Raw genomic sequence first — 24056 nt, forward strand, 5'->3', positions numbered from 1 at the left:
TTTTACATAAGAGAAAACTGAGGCTTAAAAAGGTAATTTGTCCTTGATATTGCAGGTGATATCAAAGCCAAGATTCCAAGTTCATTCCTCCTTTTACTACACTATGCTACCTCTTGTTTCTAAGAGTCCTTACATTTATATATGAATTCAGACAATGTTCAACTTCTGGCTTTTATATGTGTATTGCAGTGGTGAGGTGGAGAAGGATGTTATCTTATCTGTGAATTATTCATTCACCTTTGATAATTTTTCTATCAGGCAGAGAGGGCACAATTCCATGCCAGTCGACAATGACTCTGTCACTTTCTGGATTCTTTAGAGCACTTAATATCTGTGCTATTCATATGGCCTATAACCTTAGTATGCATGACTATTTTGTGACAAACATGTTCAGAAAAAGGTCACTAAGAATGGGGAGTTTATGTCCTGTTTACAAAAAAACTGAAAGATCTTGGGAATGTTTAAGCTGGAGAAGACTTAGGGGACATGACCACTATCTTCAAGTCTTCCAGAAGAGCTGTCATGTGGAAAAGGCACTGTACTCTTTCTTCTTATGAAGAACTAGGGTGCAGCTGATACAAGATAGACTCTGTAGCATCTACTCATCTTGTTCAGCCTGTACACTGACAAGACCTTACTTGGCAGCATCCCTCACAAAGGGCCTTACAACCTCTATTTAAAACATCCAGGGATGAGTAACTCATTACCTAATGAGGCAACCCACTCTAATTTTGGACTGCTTCTAATTATTAGGAACTTTCTCTTTACCCTGATGTCTTCCTGCAGCACTGCCCCCATTGTTTCCAGAGCTTCCCTTTGAGGCCAAGTACAAATCAAATGCCTCTTTCACACTGACACTTTTTTCTCCCTCTCTCTAGACGAAACCTTCCTCAGATTTCTTTAATAGATATATGTAAAACACAATAGGATCACTGATTTAGAGTTGGAAGGGACTTCAGAGACCATTTAGTTCATTCCCTTCATTATACAGATAGGAAACTGAAGCCTAGGGATTTTAAGTGAGTCTTTTAAGATCACAGTTAGAGTTTAGATTTGAAATTAGGTCCTTTGACTCCAGAGCCATTGATCATTCCATCATACAACATTGTTTTTCAGTTCCTTCACCATGCCAGTTGTAAGTCTTTCAATCTATTCCAGTTTGTCAATTTCCTTCTTAAAATGTGACACACTGAACTGAACCCAATGTTCTACAACATAATACTATTAGATTTTGGTTTGATATAAGAAAAACTTTTCTAATAACAGACTGATTAGGGATATAGTGAGTCCTCAGTATCGGGGATGCCCAAGCAGAAGGTGGATGCTGAATAAGGGATTACTGATGAAGTGGGCAGGGACTTGGATTAGATTCTTGTGAAAAAGTATTCCTTTTAAGGGAATTATATATATATTTAACTGCACTGCTGTATATGCGTTACTGTAAATTCTAGAGGGATTCTTGGTGAACATTTTCCTAGTGGTAGAAGAAGCCATGACTCAATCAAACTGAACCCAAGGGAGTACATATGAATGTTTGTTAACCGAAGAGCTGAAGGAAGTTGGAAGGAATGACCTTGCAGGAATATAAGAGCAGCCAACGACAGGTGCTTATTTTAAAGGGAAAGAAAGATGAGCCTGGCCTTTTTTCTTCTCAAGGCAGCAAGCTGGTATGCTACCATCCTTGGGGACCGGCAAGGAAAAAGCTAGTTTGGAATAGCGTAGAAGAGTTGAGGGTCAAAGTATCCAGGTGGATTGGCATCTGGTCAGTCTCCTCTGCTTTGTGTCTATTTTCTCATGATATTCTCTAAGATCTTGATAACTTGGAAGATTCTATGTGGATAGGTCTTATGACCTTATTCTCAGCTGTTAGAATTCTGAAGGCAAGGACAAAGTCTTCTATTTGAAAAATTCCTGAAAGAGCGGTATTAATAGAAATAAAAGTAAAATGTTTTAACCACAGATCATATCATTCACTCTTCCTGAGTGGATGATTGATCTGGGAATGTTTAACAAGTTCCCTGCTGCCTGCCAGACCAACAACTGTGATTGAGCTGGGCTGCTCCAATGTCCATAGTTGGAGAAGTGCTGAAGGAGTTGCGAGTGGAAATAGTTTAAGAAGCCCTGACTAGACAGAAGGGACTATAGAAGGGACTACAGAAACTATTCAATTTAATTCTTATTTAAAGCAGAATCCTATTGACAGTGTACCTGGTTCCATAAAAAGACCTCCAGAGACAGGGAATTCTCTGCCTATCAAGAAAATTCCTTACTTTTGTAGAGCTCTAATGACTAGGAAGTCTTTCCTTAGAATGAGACAAAATCTTCTCTTCAACTTCCACCATTATTCCATGTTCTACTTCCTCTAGAGCTGAGCAGAACAAACCTAATTCCATTAGTATGTTAGAGAAAATATGCCAGAGTGATAAATGTACAAAATTAGGAGGCTGATGTGTGACCATAAGTAAGTCATCTGACCTCTCTGGATCTCATTTCCCTCATCTGTAAAATGGGGATAGTAATACTTATACTATCTAATTTCCCAGGTTTTTGTGAAAACTGAATCTTAAGGTGAAAGTGAAATGTGTACTATTAATATGATTAAATAATAGCTAGCATTTACATAAAGCTTTAAGGTTTTCAAAGAGCTTGACATGATATTTATTACAAAGTATATAAACATTTTCTTCCCTAGTTATTAATGTTCTTGCCCTTTTAAAATTACTTTGCATTAGTTTGTATATGCTCTATGTTTACTTAACCATGTGTATACTGTATCCCCCAGTAAGATGTAAATAATATATGAGGGAAAATGATCAGTACATCTCATAGAGTGATATAATCTTGGTACTAGTCTGGTCAGATTGTAGAATTATGTAAAGTAATACAATGTCTAACAAGCCTGGAAAAATGGGTAGAAGACAAGTTGTAAAGGGCTTTAAATATCAAACACAGAAATCTGAATTTGATCCTAGAGGCAAGAGGAAAGCCCTGGAGCTTCTTGAACAGGGGACAGACATGCACTAGAGGAACATCACTCTGGCAGTTGTGTGGAAGGTATACTGGAGAATACAGAGCCTGGAGGCTGGGGAACCCTTAGAGGTGAAATGATGAGCATCTGAACTAGAGTGATGACTATGGCAGTGGAGAAAACAGGGCAGATCAAGAGATTTTTCAAAGGTAGAATGGACAAAACAGCAATTGAATGGATATATGGAGTTGAGGAAAGTGAGGACCTGAGTTAGAGCTTGCAGCTCCAAAGGTGGGAACCTGGAAGATTAGAAAGAGAGTGGTGCACATGACAGAAATAGGCAAGTTAGGAAGGTGGCTTTTTTAAAACACAAAACAAAACAATGAGTGCTGTTTTAGAAATGTTGAGTTTTCAATGTCAATGAGACATCTAGTTGATAATGCCTAAAGCAGTTAGTGATGTGGGACAGTTAGAGACTAGGGATTTCTATAGTTATATCTACACACAAATATATATGTGTGTGTATATGTGTAACTGCATAGAAGTGATAAATGAATCCATGGAAATTAATGAGATCAACAAATGGAAAAGGATAGAGAAAGAAAAGAAGGGTGTTCAGGACAGAGTCTGGGTGTATATCTACAGTTAAGGGGCATAATTTGGATGATGATTTCCATAAAGAAGCCTGAGTGGTCAGATAGGAAGAAGGAAAACCAGGAGACACCAATTTAATGGAAGCTCTCTGACCATTCTATTTCTGTCTTTGCATAACTAATATTTATATGCTTAGCACAGAGCAGGTGCCTGATAAGTTTCTTTTCATTTTAAAAAAACTACCTATACCTTTTATTTCAACATCACATTTATTTTGAAACATACTTTTCTCACCTCTCCTATCCATGAGTCTTTCCCTGTAATGAGGACAAATAAACAATTACTACCAAAAAACCAAAACAATGGTGCAGCAAAACCAAACCACAGTGTATCTGACAGCAGAAGCAACATTTCATACTCATATTTCTCCTCCCTGCCACTTCAACGTTTTTAATCTCTTTCTCAAGGCCAAATCTGGTCATTATAATCACACAATGTTAAGTTTAGATTTTATTATTTGCTGAATTTAATTTATCCTTATTAAACATTATTTTACTACATGAAGCCAATCATCCATGGTGGATATACGTGTGTGTGTGTGTGTGTGTGTGTGTGTGTGTGTGTGTGTGTGTGTGTATATATATATATATATATATATATATATATATATGGACCTGCTGGTTTCTCTCAAGCAATATGTACTATAGAGCGCTGCCTAGAGCACTAAGTTAAGTGACTTGCTCAGGGTTCCATTAACTACTGTGTGTCAAGGGCAGGACTTGAGCTCTGAAGCCACATTCACATCTACTACACCGCACTGGACTCTTATGTGCACATAGTGTTGGTTGCAAGAAAGAGATTGGCTGACTAAATAATTACAAATACAACAGAGCAGATTATTCAAGAACCTAACAAACTTGTCTTCCTAACATATACCAGCTGAATTCAGAACCATCCACCTACAGGTTTTACCTTGTAAGATGGGTGCAGACTGTCTTCTTACTGAGTGTGTGTGTGTGTGTGTAGACATATTTAATACTGGAGGAAGAGCACTAAAGGGTTTTGAGCCCTTGATACCATGACTTATAACCTCCCTATTTTAGAATCAGAGGACCTGGGCTCAAAACAAGCTCTGCCCTTTATAACCTGTGAGTCCTTGGGCAAGGTTCAGCACCATTCTATTTGTTCCTCATCTGTTTCCTCACAAAATGAGGGGGTTGGGCTAGATGATGTTTAAAGTTCCTTTTTGACTCTATGTCACATTATCTTATGACTGAAAGAATAAAGGTCCATTTCCCCGCCCCTGTCATGAACAAATCAGATTCCTGTCATCATTAATTACTTTTCAAAGTTCTTTTCTCAGTTCTGACCTTTTCATTAAGAATTTCTAAAAATTTCCTATTTTATTAAAGATCTCTCTTTTTTTTTTCCTGGGAGGATTATATTCAGTTTTGCTAGATAGTTTACTTTCCACTATAATCCCTTATCACCTGTAAGCCCTTTGAATACTTAATTCAAAGCTTTCCTGTCCTGTACAGTGGAAGCTGCCAAGTTTTGTATGATTCTGAGTGTGGCTCCTTGGATCTGAAAGTCTTTCAATGGCTGTTTGCTGTATTTTTTTTTAGACATGGAAGCTTTGGATTTTGGCTATGATGTTCCTGGGAATTTTGCTTTCAGGGTTTCTTTCAGGAGGTAACCAATGAATTCTTTCTATTTTTTCTTGGTCCTCTGGTTCTAATAGATCTGAGCATTTCTTGTTTATAATTTCTTGAAATATGGCATCCAGGTTTATTTTTTGGGGGGGAGGTCATGATTTTTAGGTAGTTAGATGACTCTAAAATTATTTCTCCTTGACCTGCTTTCTAGGTCATTTGTTGATGGAATATACGTTACACTTTTTTTTTTTTTTACAATTATTTTATTTTGTTTTAATATTTCTTAGTGCTTCATGAAAGTCACTGCTTTCTATTTAACCCATTCTGATTTTGAGGGTGTTCAATTCTTCAATCATAAGTGTTATTTTAGAAGCTAGTAATACTATAAAAACAAAGCTCCAACCACAACTGCTGGCCATTAATAATTAATACTACATGGATTCTCCTACCATCCAACAGTTGACTTTTCTGTTTTGCACCTGACAGTTCTACTTACATTTGCTTCTATCAGTTGATGTCTTGGAACCAAAGGCCTTAGTGACAACCCAGGGCATTCAGTACTGAGGCAGAGCAAGGCAGGGGAGGGGGGCATGTCCTGCTTACCAGAGATAAGTATGGGCCTAATACTCTGTACCACCTACAAGGGGAAAAATGACCCTTTGACAAGGTGGCTCCTGTTGCAATTCAGGGCTTTTGGGAAAGTTTTCTTCTCAAATAACATGGAAAATAAGTAGTAAGAGCTCAATTCAAATCACAGGGCATAGAACTGAAAGGGACTTTAGAGTTAATGTAGTCCAGTAGGTCTTAACCTGAGGTCCATGAACTTTAAATATATATGATTAACTGTTACTTCATATAATTGGTTTTCTTTGTAATCTTATGTATTTTACATTATGCATTTATGAGGAGGAGACCAAAGGCTTCACTACACTGCTAAAGGGGGCCATGACACAAAAGAGGTGGAGAAGCCCTGATCTAGTCCAACAGTTTCATTTTATAGATGAGAAACATGAAGCCTAGAGAGAAAAAGTGATCTGTCCAGGGTCATGCAGCTATTATTTTGTGGAGCTAAGATTCAAATTCAGGTGTTAGGACTCCAAATTCTCTCTGACATTATGAACTCTACCTTTCTTTATCTGAATGAGTAGGGGGGTGGGAAGGCTACAAGGATGCCCACATATACTTTAAAATTGTCTGTTCTTCTTCCTCCTCTTATCCCCAAGAGAAACCTGAGGGTCATTTTATGTCTAGCTTTGGGCAATGATGCGTTAATTTTTAATCAAATTCTTCTTATGCAGGTATAGTTGAGAAAGGGTATCTTGATTGATTTGGAGACTGGGACAATTTCTGGCTCCTGATATGGAGGGCTAATGTCAAGGATTAGACATGCTACCCACTGAAATCTAATGAAGCATGAAATGGGGAAATTGCTTTGCTCCTGTGTGGGGAGTAGTCTGTGCTACCCAAAGGCTATGGACAGTCTGTGACAGGGAAATTGCAAAAGGGAAATGAAGGGGAGCTGAAGAAGGGCAAGGAGGGTGTCCGAAAGCACTGCCACCTGGGCAGTCCAGAAAAAGCACGTTCCACCCTTTTTCACTAGGAAGCAAATCAAAGAGTGGAGGTATTATTTTCCATCTTTCATGAGACACAGTGACTTCATCAGCAGCTGGGCCTGGAATTCACAGCTACAGAAACAGACCAATTACCCACCTTTGCTCCCTGACCCCCAAGACTAAATTCTCACCTTGGAAGAAGCAGGTCCTAATGAACAAAACACTGTAACTGAACCTGAGAACGTAGAAATGCAGTCTCCATACTGTACGGACCTTACTTTCAGGCTGGGCTAGCTGACGCTGCAGAAGATTCTTCAGGGTGGCACAATACAGAGCATTCACATCCTTACATCCTTGTGGGGTCCACTCCCAGATGGCTCCCCAGGGCGGCAGAGTGTTCACAATGGCACAGGCCCAACTGCCAGAAAGCTCTGGGGGCTACACAATGCAATGTGTTCATACTGGTGAAAGCCTCACTCCCTGAGGGCTTTACAATGCAGGGCATTCACATTGGTACAGGCCTTGCTCCTGGAAGTGTTTCTCAGATCTAGAGAACAAAGTGTCCCTACTAGCATGGGCCACACTCCAGGAGGCTTCTCAGGGAGTGGAAATTATCCTTTACCAACCTCCCCTCTTATGCCCGCCTCTTTCCCTTCAAGAGTCCAGACCAGAGTTCACAAAAACCAGGACGCCTGAACTGCCTAATCTGGAAATGTTCTCATCTGCTCAGACCCCTGCAATTTCTGGCAGGAGGAAGCTGCAGGTTTGACCACAACTCAGTTTGTTTCTGTCTTGGGTCGTACCAATGGACTTTAGGCACACTTCCTCAGCTCTGTAAGCCAGAGATAATTGCATTTCCCTATATAAACACTGTGCTTGGATTTCAAACACTTTTTTCTACTTTTCTATCTAAAAGCTCTATATAATCTATGTACCTCCTTTTCAAACAGTAGGTACTCAAAAATGCCTGCTAAACTACAACAATTTCTTGAAGAGCCTTGAAAAGTAGTGTTGTGGATAGAGCAACACCCTTACTACCAGGAAGACCTGGGTCTAATATACATACTACATATATAATCCTGGGCAAGTCTCCTCAGTGTTCTGGCCAGCTCTCTGGAAGTTGGAGAGAAGGTACTTTCCTTACCTGAGAATTCCTTATATTAATGAAATCATGGATCTAGTACTATATAGCACTGAGGTTTACAGAAGATTTTTTTTCCATTATATCTTTACAAATAAGTTCAAATATTATTCTCATTTTATAGAGCAAGAAAAGGAGCCTCATGAGGGTAAGAGCTTCAACCAAGATCCCATAGTTAATAAAGTGTTAGAGCTGGGATTCTAAGCTGGGTCCTCCTGACTCCAGGTACAGTGTTCTTTTCACTACAAAATCCCAGGTTGTCTTTCTGGCTATGATCACAGTCTGTCAGAGCTGAAAGAGATGGCTACCAAGGTCAAATAGCAAACTGGTATCTCAGTTATGATTTGAACTCAGTTCTCCTGACTTCTAGTTCATTATTTTTTGTCTACTGCACCAAGTAGTGGTGTTACTCCAGTAACAAGAGAGCCAACACTGCCCACACCAAGCAAGTAGAAAGCAAATGGTTTCTCTCTCTGAGGACCCTGTATACTCGAAAGCTCTTTGGAATTCTGGAGAAGCCTGTCTGCCTTCTGAAATCTAAGACTGGCTTCTCCCTGGATTGGATATTTTACCTTCCTAGACAGGGACTCTTTGCCTGACTCCTCTGGCATGAGTGGCCTCAGGATCCAGCCCTCTTCAGCACACTAATCCCGAGGGTCAAGGAGCACCCTAATCAATACAGCAACATTACCAAATTCTGTCAGTTTTGTGCTGCCTTGATTGTTAGTCCAGTTAGCTGAAGAGTAGCAGAGCACCTCCAGGAAAGGATGAAAGTAACCAGACTAAAATGCTTCCTGTTCCTAGCTGATCTTGAAGACAGATGGAGAGCCAGCCTGGAGGGCTGACATACACCAAAATGGCTAGAGTTTTTGTCTTAGCCAAAGAGCTGCACTAGGGCAACATACATGCCTTTTGAGAGCTGGAAGGGACTTTAGAGACTATCTAATCTGACTTCCTAATTTTATAAATGAAGATTCTGAAACTCAGGGATGTTAGGTAACTAGCCCAAGGGAGCATCAGAGACTGGGTTTTGACTCCAGAGCCAGTGCTCTTCCATTGTAATACCACAGAGATCAGATCAAGTTTTAGTGATTCATTCGATAAATACTTATTAAGCACCCACTCTATGTACACCACTGTGCTCTATCTTAGGGAAGAAACAAAGTTTAGATAATATTGTATTCTGGCTCTAATTGGGTGGGGATAGAAAGATAAGACAAGACTGCAGATAGAAGTAATACTAAGCACATCAGAAAGGTAAAAAAATGCTTTGCAAAATCTAAAAGGGAAGGATGTTGTGAATGAGAATATTTTGTGGAAGAGGGGGCAGTCTAGTCTATCTTTCAAGGACTGTGGACATTCAACAAGCAAAAAGGAGAAAGGACATTATAGGCACAGGGAACAGTGTGAGCAAAGGCTCTGATATGGAAAACACAAGGAACATTAGGTGTCCAGCTAGGCTGGAGTATAAGAGAATGGAGAGGAAATATATACAATAAGGCTGTGCTTCACGCTAGGGGAAGACAAATAACTTAAATAAAACATTATGTCCCTGCCTTTAAATTGATCACAGTCCTAGTAAGGACAACTGCAGCCATCCAACTTCTGCTAGGAAGCCATAGGGAAAGTGAACACAGATGGCTATGATGCAAGAAAGGCTCATCCTTCTGAGCTGGGCTTGGGCCAAGAGAAGAAGAACTTGATAGATTCAGCTTGTTCCCTCAGAAGACTGGCCCACAATTCCCTAAGGCAGAGGGATAGCAGTGATGGCTTCTGGCCAGAGTTGGTACAATGCTCTGCCTTTCATCTAAATGGTTTGAACACAATAGCTAAAAAAGGTCAGAGGAGACCGTGGGGGTAGAGGTTCAGTGCTAAAAGGTTAAATGACTCAACTTAAGTCAGAGGGCAGCTCTTGTCTATGGCTGAGCAAGCAGCTGAGACCAGCCTTCTTCACTTTTTCTGCTCATGTCTGAAACACAAAGCTAGTCTCTCTGTCAGAAACAAGCAATCAGACTCTTCATGTTAAAGAAACAGCTTTCTGCTCCCTTGTGAAGGAGGGCTTTCCCCTGAGGATCATAGGAAAGAAGGAAATAAGCATTTATTAAGCACCTACCATATGCCAGGCACTGTGCTAAGAGCTTTACAAAATCTCATTTGACCTGCACAACAATCATGGGAGACTGGTGCTATCATCATTCACTCTGAGAAAAATGAGGAAGACAGAGGTCAGGTGAAGTAGAGCTGGCTCCCCGATTATTTTCCGTCTCTACCCCAGTGGGCTTCTTGGTCTCTTCCTCCAACTGATGATTTCTTCTTGGCACCTCGGTTTGAAGAAGTCCCCATATCAGCCATGCTCCCCACTAACTCAGCTTAGCTCCTGACTCTCCTTATTACTTGTTCCACATCAATGCTCTTCTCCCTCCTTTTCAGCTCCTTTTTGTGTTTTCTTAGAATGTAAGATTCTTGAGGGAAGTGACTGTCTTTCTTATTGCTTGTATTTGTGTTACCAACACTTAGTACAGTGCCTGGAACATAAGTAAGGGCTTAATAAATACTGTATCTAATATCTAATCTAAAGCTGAGGAGTAACTAGTTTTTTATCCAAAGGCAAGTTGTAGCCACATAAAGTTTTTGAGTAGAGGAGCAATGACAGCACGGACAAACCATCCCTCATGAAGATTTGTTAGCTGTGTGGAAGAGAGATTAGAAAGAGGACACCAGATTTCAGAAGACCAAATAAAAAGGCTATTACAACAGTCTAGGAAAGAAGTGATGAAGCTTTGAACTAAAGGAGTGGCAGTGGCTAAGATAAAGGGATAGAAGCACAAGCTCTTGTTAGGGGACAAATGATAGGACCTCACAAATGCTTAGATCTGGTGGGTGAAGGAAATGGAATAGTGAAGAATAAGGGGAAAATAGTACAAAGTAGGATCAGGAAAATAGGAAAAGCAAACACACCACTAAATAAAAAAGGAAATAAAGGCAAAGCCAGAACTTTAGACGGTTATCAGGAGACAGAGAGTGAACATTCTTTTGTTTGGTGCTGCTTTGTTACAATATGCAGAGTAACAGGCTTTTTATGATTTCAGTTCTTATTTGCATGTTTATTTTCGATTCCCTGCCAGGCAGAGCTCTGTAGAAGCTAGTGAGGCCAAGTCCCTAACTAGGAAGCCAGGTGCCAAGGCTACCTCATCACCACCACCAAAAGCCTTTGTTGATTAAAATTAATCTTACTAAATTTGGCCCATTATTCTACTCTGCTAAGATCCTTTTCACTTTTGACACATCAACCAATGTGTTGGTTATATTTTCAAATTTTGTATGATCTATAAATTTGGCAAAGACCTATTCTATGTTTTCACTGAGGTCACTGCTAAAAAGTTCAGCATCATAAGACCAAGGACAGATCCATGGGACTCTCCACTAGAAGAGAGAAAGCAAGAAAATCTTGGCTTTACTACTCACTAGCTATGTAAGCTTGGGGAAGTAATTTGTCTTCTTTGAACCTCATTTGTAAAATGGGAATAGTAATCTTTGCACTACCCACATAATGTTCCTTCACTCCTCATACCCCCTAACTCACTTAGTGACCTTATTAGCACCCATAGATTGGATTATATCTATGCTAATGACTCCCAGATCTATATATTCAGTCCAGTCTTCCTCTTAATATCTAAGATCAGATCACCAAAAGCCTATTAAACATTTCCAACTGAAAATTCCACTGGCACCTCAAACTCAATATATACAAAACAGAACTCATTACCCTTCTCCTCAAAAATATTCTTCAGAATCTATTCCTGTTGAAAGCACTACCAATTTTTGAGTAATCCAGGTTTTGTATCCTCAGCAGCATACTTGACTATTTAGACTTCCTCACCTCACTTATCCAATCAGTTGCTACTTACATAAATGATTTTTCAACAATCAGGTCTAACCATCTTATTCTTCTGACCATGTTTCTCTCCTATTCCATAAACTTGAGTGGCTTCCTATTCCTTCTGGTAGCAAATATAAACTTCTGTTGGGCATTTAAAGTCCTTTATAACCTGGGTCCAACTTAATTTTTTAGTCTAATTGCACATAATTCCTCTTGATGAACACTGTGATCCAGTTAAAACTAATCTTACAATTTCTCATACAAAAAGCATTCTATTTCCTGTCTTTATACCTCAGCCCTAGCTGTCCCCTTTCTCCCCATTGCTTTTTAGAATCCTTGGTTTTTCTATTATGATTCAGTTCAAATATCATCTTCTACTCAAGCCTTTCCTAGTCTTCTGAGATATCTGTTTTCACCCTGCTAATTATAATTACCTAGTAAATTGTGTGTGTGTGTGTGTGTGTGTGTGTGTGTGTGTGTGTGTGTGTGTGTGTGTAGGCACCTAGGTGGTACAGTGGATAAAGGTCCAGGATTGGAGTCAAGAAGACCTGAATTCAAATCCATCCTTATTTACCTAGGTAAGTCACTTAATCCTGTTTGCCTCAGTTTACTCATTTATAAAATGAGCTGGAGCATGGAATGGCAAACCACTCCAGTATCTTTGTCAAGAAAATCCCAACTGGGGTCACAAAGAGTCAGATATGACTGAAACAACTAAAGAACAAACAGGTAGGTAGGTAGGTTGTTTCTCTTGAGAGAAGGGTCTTTTTAATTGTCTCTATATCTCCAGTACCTAGATGTTGGCCAGTCTCACATAATGTTTGGCACACAGTAGACACTTAAAAAATGCTTGCTGACTGATTAGAAGTACTTTGTAAAACTGTAAAGCACAGTATTCAATGACAAATATTATTTTTTCTATTCCTCCAAGCCTTCACTTTGAGCTAATATAATCCCCATTCCTGCAGGTGAGTGGTATTAGAAATTGAAGAGATACACCTTTCCCACCAAGGCTTCCTTGCACCTAGGAGTTCATAATAAATAATGAGTTGTTAGTCCAGTTACCAGGATGTTAATCTCAAAGTTTGTACCCATGTTACCTGCCAGTTTTTTCAACCAGGTATTCCCACTTGATTACTGAGTGATCATCTTTGAACGGATTGTGAGGGATGGGCAGTGTGCTAAGAAGCTGCAGAGGGCACTGGGAGGAAACCAAAGCCTGCTGGAGTTCACAAACTTGACAGTGTTTCTGTTCAGTGACATCCTGAATGATGAGCTTACAAAAAGAATAGGATAGGAGTTAAGAGTTGCTAACTTAGAATGACACATCATAGATCTCCCAGGATCTTAAGGAGGTTCTAACAGAGAGAATCTTCTGGTTACTACATGAAAGGATAGCAAAGTAACTTACCAAGTAGCTCATCTAAGGAAAACAGAATCATAAACTTTTAGAATTAGGCTGTATGTCTCCATACAGGACAAATATCCCTACAGGAATAGGAACTCTATAACAGTCAAGCTTGACTTAAAGATATCAAATAATGGAGAACTTATTTTTGCCCAAGACAACTCCTCTGTGGTTGAAGGTTCTTTTAGGATGTTTTTACTGACAAGCAGTCGAAAATTTTATTTTCTGAAAAGTCTACCCACTGCTTCCAGCTCTTTCTTCCTAAGGCCAAACAAAGTTTAAACCCCCTTCCACATGAGTGTCCTTCAAATAATTTAAAACAGTTATTGTGTTCTCCTTAAGATAAATACCCACAGGGCATTCAGCTAATCCATGTATGCACTCTGTATGATTTTCTTTGATTGCTATCTAATATATCAACGTATTTCAAAAATGTGATGTCCAAAACTAAATACAATCCCTAGGGTATGGTCTGTCAAGGAAAGAGTACAATCATCAAACTCAAACTACATAAAAAGCTATAATTATCAAAACAACTTGGTACTGAATAAGAAATAGAGAGGTTGATAAGTATAGCAGATCAGGTAATCAATATACAGAAGCAAATGAAGATAGTAAACTAGTGCTTGATAAGCCCAAAGATCACAGCTTTTGGTTCAAAAACTCACTAATTGATAAAAAGTTAAGAAAACTGTAAAGAAATCTGGCAGAAATTACACATAGGCCAACATCTCACACCACACACCAAGATAAAACTCAACATGGATTCATGATTTAGACATAAAGAGTGATATCATAAATACATTAGCACGGAAGGAAGAAATTACCTGTTAGATCTATGGATAGTGGAAGAGTTCACGACTAAATAAAAGACAGAACTTTGCTAAGATGACATATGTAAAAAAATAACTATAACTACTCATTTTGTCGTGGAAAAGAAACAGAAACTGAGGAATAACTGAACAAATTATGATATATGAAAATGTGATGGAATATCATTGTGCTTTAAGAAATGATGCAGGGTATGATTTCAGAAAAAGCTGGGAGGACCTGAATGAAGTAAAGCAAAGTGAAGTAAGGAGAACCAGGAGAACATTGTACACAGCAATAATGTAAAAATAATCAGCTGCGAAAGATACAGTTCCTGCCCTAAAGAAGCTTTTACTGTTCTTCAAAATAAACCACTGACTTTTTAAAAATATATCTTTGGCTACAGCTCTTTAGTAAGGAATTCAGTTAGGCAATACTTGTGCTAAATTCTGGAGATTCGAAGAAAAATAATTACAAAGCCCTCAATGGGCTCAGGCTCCCATTCTAATGAGGAAGACAACGGGTAAATAAGTAAATATACGCAAAATATAAACAGAGTAGATGAAAGGTAATCTCAGAAGGGAAAACAAGAAACCAAGAGGAAAAGGAGAAAAAGGAGAGCAATCCACATATGAAAGTGAAAAAGCAGAGAATTAAGGATGGAGTGTCATGTATGAAAAACATCAAGTAGACCAGTAAATCCTGATTGTCAATGGGAGTAAAGAAGACTGTAACAAGATTGGAAAGGGCCAGAAGAGGCCAGGTTATGACGGCCACTACCAATATCCCCCCAGTCACACAGGCTAAGTTCCTCACTCTCACCGCATTCCTCCCCACCCCATACCAATCGGTTGCCAAGTCTACCTCCGTAACTTTTCCCCCTCCTCCCCTGCCCATTTCCTCGTTTGTCCTCTGAAATTGTTACCACCCTAATACAGGTCCTCATCACCTCACAAGTGGTGCATTAGTCTGATGGTTGATTCCCCTCAAGTTTCCACCCATTCAGTTGATCCACCACTTGGTTGTCAAATTGTTCTTCCTAAAGTATAGGTCTGACCAGGTCTTACTTCCAACTTTCAATAAATTCCAATGGTTGCTTGTGTCCCCTAGGATCAAATACAAATCTTTTGCTTGGCTTTTAAAGCCCTTCACAACCTGCCCCCCCTGTTGTTTATCTACCCTCTGGTTCAGGAGATTGGTGATAAGGGTCTTTAATAGGGTGGTTGTGGATTCAACGGAAAAAAGAGGATGTATATGAGAAATGCTATAACATGAGCAAAGCTCACTGGGACCTAAAGTTTAAGGTCTAAAGCAGGTAACTGAAGAACATAATGATAACAAGAATGCATACTTGCATAATGCTGTAAGGTTACAAATAATTTACCTCAAAACAAATCTACAAAGGTGATGTAAGTACTATTCCCATTTTAGAACTGAGGCAACTGAGCTGTGGGGTGATCCCAGGATCACAGATTTAGAGCTGGGAGGGACATTAGAAGCTATTTAGTCCAATATCCTCATTTTAGAGACGAAAACTGAAATCCTGAGATGTTGGATGCCAATGTATTAAGTGATGGAGGGAAGATCTGAACTCAAGTTCTCTGACTCAAGTGAGAGCTCTTCTGAGGACACTACGATGAGATTAATTGTCCACAGTGTCACAGTTAATGCCAGAGCTAGGATCTAGACACAAGCCTCCTAACTCCAAGGCCAGGCTTCTGAAGCACAAATGCCATGGGGAGCACTTGTTCTCTGTTGCCAGGCCTGTCCTGTCCTCAGGAGACTTCATCTTTATCATGAATCATTTTGATTGATTGCTTTACTTTCTCTGCTCAGAAACTTTCCATCTTTCTCTATATCAATGAAGTCCAGAAGGGCAAAGAGGAGGGAAGGAGAAAATCTGAAACTCAAAAGTTTAAAAAATGATTGTTAAAATTTTTTTACACGCAATTGGGAAATATTTAATGAAATAAATAAAAAATAATTTTTAAAAAAGGGGCTGTCATATGGAAGAAGAATCATATTTATCCAGCTTTGCTCTGCAGACAGCAAAGGTAGGAGCAATGGATGGAAACCAGACGCAAATTTTGATACAATGTAAAGAGAAAAAATTCTAAGAGCTGTTAAAAAGTAGAATAGACTGGGAGCTAGTGGGTTTTTTTCACCAGGAAAGAGAAGGCTGAATGGCCCCTTGTGGGGGGAAATTAGTTGGAATAGATACCTCTGAGGTCCCAACTATAATTTTTTGTGATTTTATGAAGCTCTTTGAGCCTCAGTCTCATAATTTGTAACATGGAGACTATAACTCTGGTGCTTATTATAAACCTTCTATGGCTGTTGTGAGGAAGGGGTTTTGTAAATCTTAAATCAATAAATGTTAGTTACCATTAACACTTTCTCTACAAGTATAGACTAATATCTTAGCAACTTAATGAGTTACAGTAGACAAAAAATAGTCTTAATCTAGTGATAAGCCTTTTTCTACTGTTAATATTTAATATAAATTTTAGACTTTAATAAGGACCAAAGTTTGAATTAAGAAGAGTCCGGACCTAATAGTCTCCTTTGTTTAGAGGATGCCTACACCTTGGGTTGTGAACAATTTCATCCTGTCCTTGTTGAGGACAGGATGTCTGCAATCTGGGTGATGGGACTTTTCCTTACCTTCAATCACAAAGGCATGCTAAGGAAGGAAGATGCCCATAGCCTGGGATCACAAAACCCAATTACAATGTGTTTACAATGTGAGAACTCCTTTCTCATGGCAAAATGTACTTAAGACCGTCAATTTCTGTACTCAGTCAGCCAGTTCTGATCCTGGCTCCATAGCGCTATGTACTGTTTTCTTTATGGGGAATTGATTAATTAATTAAATCATAAAATGTATGCATTTAGCCTGTTGCCTTTTCTCTAACCGAGTTTTCAGGTCAACACTACTTAGCTAATCCAATGCACAATCTACTGCTGGAGCCATACTAAAGGCTATGAAATCAAAGACAATAACAACTCACTTTTCCATAGTGTTTAAATTTCACAAGTGCCTTTTCCCTCCCAACAATCACAAAGTTGGGAGCTGCTTCAAAGACTATAAAATTTAAATTGTACCTTAAAAGGAACTGTCTCTTTTAGCACCCCTGGTAAGTGGCTTTTCAGTCTTTGGAGAACTCTCATAACAGAACTCCATGTGGGAATTTGAACTGAAATCTGCCTATTTGTAACTTTCACCCAGTGCTTTTGGTTCTCCTAAGGTGCCCCAGTCACACTGGCTTCATTCCTGACTCAGCTTCCCCTATGGACTTTTCTACCTCCTCACCAGCTGTCTTGGTAGATATACCCTGCTAATGATTCTTATTGAGACTGTATACTTCTAAAGACTCCAGATCTTTTTGTTTCACATGAAGTGTTGTTTAGCCATACTTCTCCCATCTTGAATTTGTGAAGCTCATTTCTTTGACTATACACTTATCTCTATTAAATTTCATTGTATTAGCCTAAGGTCCTGGCCTGTCAAGCTCTTTTTTGCATACTATCATGTAGCATGTTTATCCTCCCAGCATGGTATCATCTTGAAATCTTATAAGTATGCCATCTGTGCCTTTAGTCAAGTCATGGATAACAATGCTAAACAGAACAGGGCCAAGGACAGATCCTTGAGAGACCTCCTTCCAGGATGAATGGCAATGATGAAACAGGTTCAGAACTTACATAACTGGATTAGGGTCACACACCTTGGAAGTGTTGAGGGATGGTTTTCTGTCTCAGAGTCTCCAAGTGCTTTCCTTCATCATTCCAGTAAACTTTGCATCCAAGTTTATATAAAATTTGCTGTAAGGTATTTCAGAACTGTCATTCACCACACTTCAGGGCCACAGATGAAGGCATTCATCAGCACTATTCAGTTCAACAATTATTTCTTTCTCTTCCTAGTCTGAGGGCAATATTTCCCCATGGGACTCTTTCTCCCATACTTCTGGTGCCTGTGGCAGGGTTTTAATAAGGGATACATATAATCATGAAAAAGAAGCATCCCTTGGCTGTATGCCTGGCTATAACAATGTGAGAAAAGAGGCCCCATGTAACTAGAAATTCATGTTCAAAGGCTTTTTTTTAACCCCTGAGACTCCTCTTTCTAGAATTTCTAAGCTGATGAAGTTAAAAAAAATTAATGGATTGTGGGAAACTAGGGGAAAGGGTAAAACGTAAAGGCTCTCTCTGTGGCCCACCAAGGCCTCAGCTACAGCCTTGTAGTATATGCTTGATTAGGTATTACTCAAAGCCACATTTCTTAGCCCAAGGTTGAAACTCAGCGTGAGCTCAGATTCTCAACTCCCTAAACCAGTCCAGTTCATTTACTGGCCTGATCTGTATGTAGCTCAGTGGTTTCCACTTCTAAGGCTCTGGGAGGACCTTTACATTTTGTTTCATACTTGTTATGACTCAAAAATGCACCACCTATTGGCTCCTGTTACAACAGACATTATGGGATATGCTTGCTTTCAGGGCAGGGATTGTCTCAATACTTAGTGTCTTCTTGTGATAGAGTCTATGATTCTACATGGCATCATCTCTACTCGTCATCTATTCTCTGACTTACTGTCTCATATCTAAATCAATGACGTGACTCCCAGTACCTGTGAGCTCTGTGACTGCTAGTTTAATGGACTATCATTAGGATCAAAGATGAAAGGGACCTCAGAGGGCCCAGAATGGTTTAGTGACTTGCCCAAGGTAACAGACGTAGGGATAGAGCCAGGATTTGAACCAAGGTCCTCTGACAAGGTCCAAGTCGAGTGTATTTTTCACTGTGCTGCTGTGTACCCCAGGTTCTGGCTCACTGTCATACCTCAGCAGTATCCAGCACCCTGGTTTCTCCCTCCAGCGCTGTACCTCTACATGCCTGTGAACAACCGCCTTCCCTTCTGTGGTTTTGACCTTCATGACAAGCCCTTTGTAGGTTCCTTGGCTCACCACTGGCAGCTCTGTCTTGCAGCATCACTTCCATGGTTGAGTGTGCTCCAAAACCGCACTCCCATGTCTCTTTTCTTACCGTGCCTTGGTGCTTCTAGTCCTAACTTCCCAATCTGATGCAATGCCATTTCCTCTGGCAAAATGTATGTTCCTTGAGGGCAAGAGCTATTTCATTTTTGTTTTTGTAAAGCTAATACCTAACACGGTGCTTTGCATATAATGATTCTTACAAAACAGGAAGTTAAGTGGCACATTAAATTAAGTACTGGTCTTTGGAGTCAAAAGACCCAAGTTTAAATCCTGACTCAAGCACTTATGAGCTATGGGACCCTAGGCAAGTCACTTAACCTCTGTGCATCAGTTCCTTTATTTGTAAAATGGGGAACGTAATAACAACTATCTCCCAGGGTTGTTGTGAGGATAAAATGAAATAATGTATGTATAGTACTTAAAGTGCTATATTAATGCTAGCTATTATTATTTAATCTAATATGTCTCAGTGTAACACAAGGCTAGCTTCAACTTTCCCCTCACACTCTATATCACACTATAAACTGCCAGAATGAGAATCCAAATGTACCATTCACTTGGTCAAGTCAGCAGTTTAATAGCTCTCTGATAAAGTGAATTTAGCAGGGACCATGAGTCCAGTCATTTGGAGCGTGGGAGTAGGTGGTGAGGATCTTTGCTATCTCTCTTAGGTATCAAGTTCTTTAAGGATGCTATTAGTAAGTAGTGGGGTAGCCTTGACACCTGGATTCCTAGCTAGGGACTTGGTCTCATTAGTTCCTACAGAGCTTTGCTTGGCAGGGAATCTAGGAGACTAGGAACCTTTATAGATATATTGTGCACATGAGATGGTTGTTTAATGGAAGAATGGGGTGCTGGCTTCAGAATCCTCTTTCTACACATACTAGCAATGAGGTGGGGGTAAGGAAACAGGTAGAAGGAGAACTGAGGTTAGCAGAGCTGTCTGATGGTTACATTTGCATTTCAGCCTCTAGGGGTCCCATGGGACCTCTGCCTGGAATGCCTTGGCACCACCATCTGCATTATTAATTTCTGGAGTAAGAGGGAAGTCAACTTGGTTAGGGAACTAGAGGAAAGAATCTGTTAGCTCCACCTTTGGTGAAACTCAGCAGTCAAATTATAGATCCTTTACTACAATAATAAATATTTGAATCACAAACTCATGGAGTCTCGAGTTATCTAGCCTAACTTAGTCATACCTGAAGAAAAATATTCCTTACGGCAGTTTACAAGGAAGGAAAAAAGCTACAGAATGTCACTCTTTCTAAAGACCCAGGAGTTTTCTCAAATACTGGCAGAACTATCATGTCACTTTCAGCAATGCTACCCTTCTATTTGGCATCACTACAGATGTGTAAGTAATGTTAATGTTTAATATAAATTTTAGACTTTAATAAGGGCCAAAGTTTGGATTAAGAAGAGTCTGGACCTAATAGTCTCCTTTGTTTAACTTAGAGGATACCTTTTGATGTCAAGCAAACAAATGGGACTTCCTTACCAGACCCTTCTTCTGGCATCTTAGTGATAAGGCCTGGGTTGTAACTTCAGCTTTTGTCAAACTCTGTTAAGGCCTGTTTAGGACAGGATGTCTGTTATCTGGGTGATGGGACCTTTTCCTTATCTTAAATCACAGAGACATGCTACAGAAAGAAGATGCCTATAGCTTAGGATCATAAAACCCAACTGACACCACTTTGTTTGCAATGTGTTTATCTAAGAGAACTCCTTCCTCATGGCAAAATGTACTTAAGCCAGTCAATTTCTGTACTAAGGCAGCCAGTTCTGATCCTGGCTCCATAGCGCTATGTAACCGTTTTCTTTATGGGGAATTGATAAATTAATTAATTAAATCATAAAATGTATGCATTTAGCCTGTTGCCTTTTCTCTTAATGAGTTTTCAGGTTAACAGTAAGGATCACAGATCTGAGCTCAAAGGACCCTAGAGATGAAGCAGCTGAGGCCTATAGAGGTTAACTGACTTGGCAAAGGTCACTTAAATTGTTCAGTGGCAGAGTCAATATTCAAACTGGGGTGCTTGGATACCAAAGACAGTGCTCTTTCCACGCGTGCCCACCATAACCAGTGTCATGGTTAAAGCAGCAGATAAATGTTTGAAAGGGTCACTTCCCTGCAGAGTGTGGTACTGGCCACAGGGATGATTAGCAGACACTAAAACTTTTTTGGGTGCTGAGGTCCAGGTTCTTGCTACTCTTTCTTGGCACCCAGGAAGGCTAACAGAACTTACTGTATGACTCCAATAGTCTGTGGTTCTATGTGTGGATATTCTATCTGCCAACACAGACCGCAGTATCTCTTTGTCCTATGAGATGGCTGTTGTGAATTGCTGTGGATTTAAAAAAAAAATCAGCTCCTCGGTAACCAACCTCTCTCCTTGTGAAAAGCCTATTCAACTTTAGGCTGGTCCTCAGACAACAGGCAGTCTACTGCCAGGGTCTTACTAAGACGACTTTCTAATTTGGTGGCACCTGTCAGAACTTGCCCTCCTCTGGCACAGTTTTGGAAATTGCAAGGTGACATTCAGACAGTGATTAAGCATCTGAGCAGTGAGAATACAACACTGAATAGAAGATACACAGGAAGCTGACAGCAAACCATTGCTCACAGGATCACTTTCCAAGTGTTTGCTTAGCCCAGGGGAAGGTAGAGAACACCCCTTGGAAGTTTGGGAAGCTTGACCACTCAAGAGTGGCATAGTTTCTATGGAACTTACTCTCCTTTTCCCTCCCCTGCCTTGGTCTCCTTTGGAGGATTACCTGAGATGGATGTAAGTACGGCTCTGGAGAGGCCAGGTTGGTCTGAACAGAGACACTTTTCTCCAATAGGATCTGTGGGAACCCCAGCTTTTCAAAAGTGTTTCTCTTCCAGTGCTTGTTTTCTTGCTGTGCCAAAGCCTCATCCTCACTGAATGCACGTACTACGGGTCCAGGCATGGGGAGGGGCAGGGCTCCATCACTCTCATAGCCAGAACCATCTTTCTGGGAATCCCAGCTACTACGCTGTTTCATATGGTAGTGTGCCTGCTGGGCCTCCCAGGCCAGCCGAGCCTGTGCCAAGAAGGGCTCAGGGAAGCCCCGTACCATGTCTGCCTCCATTGACTTGCTCTCTGTACGGTTCATCTGTGGGCGGCTAGGACCTGACAAAGGTCGGTCTTCATTCCCAAGCTGCTCACTTAGGAGATCCCGATCCCCTGAGCCATCAGTTGAAGAAGTGTTTGGGTCTTGTGACAGAGAAGGTTTCCTGTTTTTTCTCTTCCTAGTGCCAGGAGAGTAACCTGTTGAAGACATGGTATCCTGTTGGCTGGACCAGGACATGGAGTCCTCCCCATGTGGAAGCTGGGAAACAGGCTGTCCATGTCTGAAGTCAGATCCCTCCATGCTGCTGTAGTCTCCTGACTTAATCTCTAGACGTTGATCCCTTACAAGGCAGGGGCTATGCTGTAGGGAGTAGGAGCCCCCAATGGGGTTGGGGGAGTACTTGTGGTGTAAGCCTGTTTTGAGTTTGGGGCTGGAGCCAGACTGTTCCACGTAGACCAACTGCCGTACGTACTCTTTGCCTGCAGGACTATATTCCAGGCTCATGAAGCGGTCAGTACATTTCTGTTTGGTGAGCACCAGCTGCTGGTAGGGGGAGTTGGATGTCTGCTTGGGTGATTGCAGGAAGGGGTGGGGCTTACGGATGGGTGATTTCTGCGGGGAACCTGCCTTGTAGCTGCCACTTGCTTCATACTGCATGTCAATTGGGGGCTCATCATAGATGGGGGCTTGGTATTCCATGGGGGGCTCCTCATAGAGGGGTGGCTCATAGGCATAGCGGGGTGAAGATGGCTGTGATTCACTTGAGTGCTTTCGGTGTTGGGATTGGAGAGGGGAACAAAATGAGTCACGGTCCCCTCGGCCCAGCAAAGGGGAACAACTACCAACGTGCTCAGCCCTCTTCAAGAAAGGTGATGGCTTCCTCTCAGGGAAGAAGACTGAGTTGTCAGGCTCTGGTGTAAAGGTCTGTAGGTTGGGGGATTGTTGACCACCTGAAGGCCTCCGGGAGCGTGGCCCTGGCTGGTTGTCTGTGGGGTAGTCATTTCCCTGGTGCATAAGGAAGCTTGGCTCCCTATCTGTCACCTTGATGAGCATCCGTTCTTTGGTCCCCGTATTCCAGCGCAAGGAGGAGGTCCTAGGTAAGAGAAACAGAAAGACAGAGTTAGCTAATAGGGTAAATAAGTAGGCAGACAGGTCAGTGGCTGATCCATAGCTTTTCTTAACACCCACAACAATCAGCATTTGTTCAACCATTGTAGCCCCCATGTTTCCTTTTGTGGATAATAGCAACAAATAGGACCCAAATGTAAACAATAAATAAGGCAACCTCTCTTCTTTCCCCCAATTTCATCCTTGGAACTCAAATATAAAATAATTTCCATTTATTTATTAGATGCCTGCTATGTGCAATACACTATGCTCAAGAATACAATGGTGAAATAAGATGTCTCTGCCTCCAAGGAGCTTATAACCTAATAGGAAGACTGAGACAGGTACACAAATATTTGGTAGCAGGCAGAATGTCAAAGAAGTCCAGATATGATGCTCTGAGAAATGTGCAGAGGGAAAGCTCACTCAGTAGAGGCCCACCCAGAACAGTCTGCTCCAGGATTTATGCCCAGCTCATCTTGACACTGATCCTGCAGCTCCTGTACCTTCTAACCCAGACTTTCATAGACCATGCTCTGGAGAAGCTGAACTACCCAGTGGTGGCACTCCCACCCTGGGTTATGCTGTCCTGTGAGCCCTTTATATGGCATCACCTCAGATTACATCATCCTTTTTTACCATTTGCCTAGACTCAACAGGTGTGCCCTTTCCCCACCTCTCTTGCTTTAGAACAATAATAAAATCAATGCTACCACTGCTTCTGGTAAAGGTGTGTCAACTCAGCTCACCCTCTGTGACTTTCTGGATGGAAAAAACACTCTTCCCTGGCTATAAGTCTCCTCTAAGTCCACCCGTATTAAAAAGCTAGCTCCTAAACAGGAAGGA

General features: G+C 40.7%; 1 protein-coding gene across 6 annotated transcripts in view; it reads right to left on the reverse strand.

The window, feature by feature from the left end:
* Positions 1-24056, reverse strand: part of ARHGAP39 (Rho GTPase activating protein 39) — a 444016-nt gene that overhangs the window by 71584 nt on the left and 348376 nt on the right. For all 6 annotated transcript variants that reach the window (XM_072602781.1, XM_072602780.1, XM_072602779.1 and 3 more), the window contains one exon: positions 21783-23196. In XM_072602781.1, the coding sequence (XP_072458882.1) occupies positions 21783-23196 (1414 nt within the window). The remainder of the gene's footprint in view (positions 1-21782; positions 23197-24056) is intronic.

Source organism: Notamacropus eugenii, chromosome 4 (assembly GCF_028372415.1).
Source record: "Notamacropus eugenii isolate mMacEug1 chromosome 4, mMacEug1.pri_v2, whole genome shotgun sequence".
NCBI lineage: Eukaryota > Metazoa > Chordata > Mammalia > Diprotodontia > Macropodidae > Notamacropus > Notamacropus eugenii.